Source organism: Mus caroli, chromosome 2, assembly GCF_900094665.2.
Source record: "Mus caroli chromosome 2, CAROLI_EIJ_v1.1, whole genome shotgun sequence".
NCBI lineage: Eukaryota > Metazoa > Chordata > Mammalia > Rodentia > Muridae > Mus > Mus caroli.
The window spans coordinates 30,669,535-30,676,595 of record NC_034571.1 but is presented as its reverse complement, the minus strand read 5'-3'; the positions used below and the strand labels follow the sequence as shown (position 1 = coordinate 30,676,595).

The 7,061-nt window shown below is 47.1% G+C and overlaps 1 protein-coding gene across 3 annotated transcripts in view; it reads left to right on the top strand.

Moving 5' to 3' along the window:
* Positions 1 to 7,061, top strand: part of Rabepk (Rab9 effector protein with kelch motifs) — a 21,393-nt gene that overhangs the window by 10,917 nt on the left and 3,415 nt on the right. For 2 of the 3 annotated variants that reach the window (XM_021155704.2, XM_021155702.2), the window contains exons 5-6: positions 3,704 to 3,865; positions 4,738 to 4,887. In XM_021155704.2, coding sequence (XP_021011363.1) covers positions 3,704 to 3,865; positions 4,738 to 4,887 — 312 coding nt within the window. The remainder of the gene's footprint in view (positions 1 to 3,703; positions 3,866 to 4,737; positions 4,888 to 7,061) is intronic. The other variant, XM_021155703.2, reaches the window with a different exon arrangement.

The window sequence follows — 7,061 nt, the reverse complement described above, 5'->3', positions numbered from 1 at the left end:
TCTCTCTCTCTCTCTCTCTTTCTCTCTCCCCCTCCTTCCGCCACCCCCGCCCCAGCCCTAGCTGTCTTAGATTAGAGCTCACTCTGTAGACTAGGCTGACCTCGAACTCACAGAAATCCACTTGCCTCTACCTCCCTCTGTGCTGGGATTAAAAGCATATACCACCACTACTCTCTTTTCTTTTGTTTGTTTTCTGTCTGTCTGTCTGATTTTTGAGTCTGAGTCTCACTATGTAGCCCTGACTGGCTGACCTAGAATTCTTTACGTAGATCAGTATGGTCTCAAACTCTCAGTGATCCTCCTGCCTCTGCTCCTGAGGGCTGAAGTCCAAAGTCAAAGGCAAGCATCGCCACTGTGGTGATGTAGGTGCTTTGAGGCTTTGTTCTTTGTTCATAGAGTCCAGAGCACAGTCAGATATGAAGTAGACAGTGCCTTGACCTCCTGGCCTATGCTGAAGCCATTTGTCTGGAACCATCATAGAGTATGATCATCACGCTGGGGCTGGTAGTACAGGCCTGATACCCCTGTTACTTGGGAGGCTGAGGGGGAAGGACCACAACTTCAAGGCCATTCTGGGCTAGCATGTGATGATTGACAGCTGGAATCAGGCCAGGAGAGTGCTGGCCTGGGGGGCAGGAATCTCTTAGTTTGGTTCCCAGAACTTGGGGCAAAAATAGTTCACGAGTCTGTGCTTTGCCGTGCACTATCCGTGAGCTTGAGCCAAGCCTCTCAATTCCTTCCTTTCTCTTTTCTGCCACATGGGATATCAGTCCTTCCCTTGTGACCTTGTTAAAGATTTCTTTTCTTTTTTTTTTTAATATTATTTATTTAATGTATATAAGTACACTGTCTTCGGACACACCAGAAGAGGGCATCAGATTCCATTACAGATGGTTGTGAGCCACCATGTGGTTGCTGAGAATTGAACTCAGGACCTCTGGAAGAGCAGTCAGTGCTCTTAACCGCTGAGCCATCTCTCCAGCCCCTGTTAAGGATTTCGATTAGGAGCTAACACTTGCTCTCTGGTATTGACCCAGACAGAATTTGGGAAGTGGAAATCAGTTCAGGAAGTCCACCTTTAAGAAGGTGTCGTGGAGGGTGTGGGAATGTTGGGAGACCTGGGGAAGGGTTCCTCACTCTACCGCCCAGGGCTAGCCTGAAACCAAGATTTCCCTGTCTCGGCTTCCTAAATGCTGACTTCACCAGTGTGTGCTGGGACCCTGTCCTTTTGGTTCTGGGGGCTGACATTTATTTAAAAACAGAACCAAACAGAAATCTACAGTGGTGAATGCCTATAATCCAAGTATTCTGAAGGCAGAGGCAGGCAGATCTCTCTGAGTTTGAGGCCAGCCTGGCCAGGCGGGGCTATGTAGTGAAACTCTGTCTCAATACCATACAACAGAAACAGACTGGTGGAGCCTGGGAAAGCCGCTGTCGGGGAAGCTGATTGTCTGCACTGTTCATTTGTCTTGTTTCACTGGCAGAGTCTCGCTAGAGAGTCAAGGCTCTCAGTCTCCCTGTCTCATTCTACACTTACAAGTTTGAGCCACCAGACCCTGTTTGACTTTCTGTTCCTGGGCTCCAAACCCTGCCTGATATCTGCAGCTCTAGAGACATTTCCTTTTGCTTTGATGTAGTCCAAGGCCCATTCTGCACTCCTGTTCCTGTTTGGCTCCCACATGCATTGCATGTGCCTTGGGTAGCATTTTGTGTGTTAAATGAAGAGTCTTTACAAAAGGCACAGTATTTCTAGATAGGAAATAATAGTCGATTTGGTGGGACTCTGACAGATCTGACTTCAAACCTCACCTCTTCTCTCCAGAAGGCCTGTTAACATCTCTCAGGGGTGAGTGGGAACCATGGAGGGATAGAGATTAAGTTTTATTTTGAAAAGAAAGAAGCCGGGCGTGGTGGCGCACGCCTTTAATCCCAGCACTCGGGAGGCAGAGGCAGGCGGATTTCTGAGTTCGAGGCCAGCCTGGTCTACAAAGTGAGCTCCAGGACAGCCAGAGCTACACAGAGAAACCCTGTCTCGAAAAACCAAAAAGAAAGAAACTTCTTTACACCCGTCATGTGGTGAGCTTTTGTTTTCAAGACAGACTGGTAGAACATACACAGACCATGGTGTTATTACAACTGTTCAAACCTGAGCAGAGAACTGCTCTGACAGAGGACCCAGGTTTGATTTCCAGTGCCCACATAGAGGCTCACAGCTGGCGTAACTCCATTCCAGGGACCTACCATGCTCTTCTGGCCTCTGTGAGCAACAGGCATACACATGGTGGCACATACATAGATGCAGGCAAGACACTCACATAAGATAAAATAAATTTGTTTTTAAATGTGTTTAAAAGCTGGAGAGATGGCTCAGCAGTTACAAGTACTAGCTGCTCTTCCAGAGGACCTGGGTTCAATTCTCAGCCCCTACAGAGCAGATCATAGCTGTCTGCAACTCCAGTTCCAGGGGATCTGATACCCTCACAGAGACACACATGCAGGCAGAACACCAATGCACATACAAAATAAAAATGAATTTTTAAAATGTGTTTAAAGTCCAACAGTCATTTGCTAGCCGTACTGCTAAGGGAAATAACAGTCTAGCTCAGCTTTAGCTCCAATGTGAGAAGGGAGAGACTGGCATTTATTTCTCATTTCTCATTCAGTTGGTTATCAGTAGTACCTCTAAAAGTGCAAGGAGGTTGCTGCTATCTTTCTTATTTTGTTTTATTTTAGTGTTATATATGTTCTTTATTTGTACCTGCACAGCAGAAAAGAGCATCAAATCCCATTACAGATGGTTGTAAGACTCCATCTATAATGTGGTTGCTGAGAATTGAACCCAGAATCTCTGGAAGAGGAGCCAGTGCTCTTAACCACTGAGCCATCTCTCCAGCCTCATCTACTTTCTTTCAATGGCCACATTTTCTAGGAAGTTTGGCCCGTTTGGACTCTAGCATCCAGTGGGAGTGGATGTTAGCAGGCGTTGGACTCCTGCAAGCACAGAGCTGTCAGCACAGTGGATTCGCACTCAGACATGCTCTTGACCTCACTCCTAACTCAACCTGTGGCTTCTTAGCTTTGGGAATTTCACCTGTCTGAACAGCCTCTAATATCATCCTTTTTTTTTTTTTTTTTTATGGTTTTAAAGCATTTATTGTAGAAAGGCAGAAAGAAGGAGAAGAGTAGAGAAGTAGAGGCCGGCCATGACCATGTGGAGAGAGGGGAGAAGGAAATGTGGAGAGAGGGGGAGCAAGGGAGCAAGAGTAAGAGCCAGGGAATAAGAGCTCTAATATCATCCTGTGCTTGCTTGGCACTGGAGAGTATGAGATCCCTGCCTAATGCTGTGCTGTGCTGCGCTGCGCTGTGTTATGCTAAGCTGTGTGTGCTGAGGTATGCAGTGCTGTGCTGTGCTGTGCTGCACTGTGTGTGCTGTGCTCTGCTGTGTACTGCACTGTGTTGTGCTGAGCTGCGCTCTGTGTGTTGCACTGTGTGCTGCGCTGTGCTGTCCTATACTATTTTGTGTTCCTCAGAGACTCGGGTACCAAGGAGACCCTGTCAAGGTCTGGGTCTGCAGAAGTGGATCAGTAGGAGACTGCAAGCCTAGCAGGCCCGGGGTACAGATCCCCAGCACTTCAGAAAACAAAGAGTAAGGGCAGAGCCTTCAGCCTAGGTCTTTTAAATGCTTATTTTCTCTCTGTACTAGAAGACAGGACATGGAGCACACCAGAAGTGACTGGCTCCCCACCATCCCCAAGAACATTCCACACATCGTCCGCAGCTATCGGAAACCAACTATACGTCTTTGGGGGAGGAGAGAGAGGTGCCCAGCCTGTGGAGGACGTGAAGTTGCATGTGTTTGATGCAAGTATGGGCTGGGGCCATAGGGATCTTGGGGCTGCTTGGGGCCACCTCAGCTTCACTTATATCTCAAACAGGAAACAGGGTCTTGAGAAAAGATTTTGCACTAAGTAGAGCACTTGTCTAGCATGCACCAAACCCTGTGCACATTTAGTCCCTAGCACCACACAAACCAAGCACAATGGCAGATGAGTGTCTGTAATCCCAGCAGTCAAGAGATTAGGCCTAGCCTATGAGACATGAAACCTGTCTCAAAAAAAGAGTCAAGTTTGGTGTATTGGCACATGTCTTTAATCCCAGCCCTATGAGGTGGAAGCAGGCGGATCTCTTTGAATTTGAGGTCAGCCTGGTCTTCATAGTTCTAGGCTAGCCACAGCTATATAATGAGACCCTGTCTCAAAAGACAATGACAAAAAGGCAGTGACTCTCGGTTGGGTGTGGCCCAAAGGTAAAGCATGTACTCAGTGTGTGCAGTGTAGTGCAGTGCAGTGCAGTGTATGCAGTGCCCTGGGTTCGATTTCCTGTACCTCTCAAAAGCAAACAACAAAAGAAAAAAAAGAAGAGAGAGCTCTGAAGGTTTCTCACAGAAGAAGCATGCGCATTTATTTTAACTTTGAGGTAGTTCTTATTCGAAGCTTTTCTCAATCCAAAGCAAGAGATGGCTTCCTACTAGCCAGACTGTAAGCCAGCATGCGGGGTTATTGGCTTTGCAGTTTACAGCCCTGAAAGTATCCAAGTAGAGGTTACATAGTGGGATTGAGGTCTCCTGCTGGTAAACTGGAGAGAAGGACTCTGAGGTGACTTCCTTCTTGGAGCGCCCTGCCCTGGGAGGTGCTTGAAGAGACAGGTCACCTAGTGTTAATGCCTGTACCTTTGTAGACACTCTGACATGGTCTCAGCCGGAGACGCATGGAAGTCCTCCGTCTCCTCGGCATGGCCATGTGATGGTGGCAGCGGGCACAAAACTCTTCATCCACGGAGGATTGGCAGGGGACAAGTTCTTTGATGATCTCCATTGCATTGATATAGGTAAGCCTGTAAGAGGGCCAGGGGCCTTATATATTCAGAACTCTTTAAGATGTGCTTTGAAAGAATTCGACTTTCCTCTTATGTGTTGGTAACTTGACTGGCTGTTAGAAGCTTTCCTAGATTTCATGAAGCTTGGCCTGAATACTGAAGAATAAAGTAGCTCAGCCACAAAGCTTATTGGCTGGACTTTCCAGGGCACCTAGGTTGGATTCCCAACACCCACATGACAGCAACTGCACTTCCAGAGTCTGTTGCCCTTTTCTGACCTCTACAGGCAGCATGTGGTGGTGCATAAACTCTGGGCAGGCAAAATACTGCACCCTAAATAAGTACAGCACTTGTGTAGGTAGGTAGGTAAGTAAGTAAGTAGACAGATAGGTAGGCAGGCAGATAGATAGACAGACAGACTAACTGACTTGAAGAAGAAGAGATGAGGAGGGGAAGTATCATTAACAATTGGGGCTGAAGAAATGGGTCAACACTTAAAAGCTCTTCCTGCTCTTGCAGAGTATTCAAGTTCAGTTCCCAGCACCCACACTAAGCTCAGAGAAGCTCCAGGGAACCCAAAAGCTCTGGTCACAGCTGACACCTGAACATACACACACACACACGCATAGACACACATACATTCACATAGGTAAAAAGAAGACATTTCTAAAGATTAAAACCTATGGTGTGGATGGTTTGCCTGCATGTATGTGTAACACAAGTATGTAGTACCTGAGGAGGCCAGAAGAGGGCACTGGACTCTCTAGAACCAGAGTTGCAGGAAGTTGTGAGCTGCCACGTGGGTGCTGGGAACTGGACCTAGAACTTCAAGAAGAGCTGAGCTGTCTCTGTAGACCCCAACACATCTTTTTAAAATTGTTTTTCTCAGACAGAGTCATACTGGCCTAGAGCTTGCTATGTAGACCAAGCTGTTCTTGAACTCACAGAGATCAGTGCCTCAGCCTCTTGAGTGCTGGGACTAAGGGTGTGTGCCACCACATCTGACTCTTAACTATTTTTAAATGCAGTCGTTCCCCAAGACTCAGTATGTGTTCAGGCACTGATCCTTTCCACCATCAGTTCCTACATGTTGTGTTCCCAGCTAGAACCCTGTGAGACCTTGGTTCTTACTCCATGTCTGGTCTAGATAACCAAGGTGGATGACCGGAACTGCATGTTTGCAGGGCTTCATGGCCAAAAGCCCAGGAAAAAGAAAGCCAGAAAGAACCTGAAGATTATCTCTCCCTCAGAAGGGCTGGGCTCTCCTCTGAGCCTTTCTGACTGTTAGCTCCATTGAGGGTGGGACTTGGTCTTTCCTTTATCTGTATATTTCCAGCACGAGTGCCGTCAGCCAGAGAGTGGGTAAGTGCTTATCCGCTCATGAGCAGATGGATGAATACATGAGCCAAGGCAGGTTTGCTCCAGACTACAGAGAAGAGGGATGAGAGGCCAAAGGCACAAGAACAGCTATGCAGAGTGTTCGAGTTCTCTCAAAGCACTAGGTCCTCAGGGGCAGGCTCACTAGCTGGAATTTCTTCATTGGCTGCAGGGTTTTCCCTCACTCCCTCCCTCCCTCCCTCCCTCTCTTCCTCCCTCTCTTCCTTCTTTCCTTTCTTCCTTCCTTCCTTCATTTATTTCCGAGGCAGTGTATCTCTTTGTACCTTGGCTGTCCTGGAACTTGCTTTTAGTATACCCAATTGGTTTTGAATTCATAGTGATCTACCTGCCTCTGCCTCCTAGTGCTGGGATTAAAGGGCCCAGCCTTTTGTTTTGTTTTGCTTTTAAGACAGTGTCTAGCTGAGCAGTGGTGGCGCACACTTTTAATCCCAACACTTGGGAGGCAGAAGCAGATGGATCTCTGAGTTCGAGGCCAGCCTGGTGTACAGAGTGAGTTCCAGGACAGCCAGGACTACACAGAGAAAACCTGTCTAGAAAAAAACAAAAAACAAAAACAAAAAAAGCCAGTGTCTAGCTGTGTAGCCGAACCTCACAATCAGTCCTCCTTCAGACTATCGAGTTCAGGGACTAGAGACGTGTGTTCTCATGCAATTTCAAATAGGATAGGATTTGTTCTTGTTTTTTTTTTTTTTTTTTAAGATTTATTTGTTTATGTATATGAGTACACTGTAGCTGTACAGATGGTTGTGAGCCTTCATGTGGTTGTTGGGAATTGAATTTAGGACCTC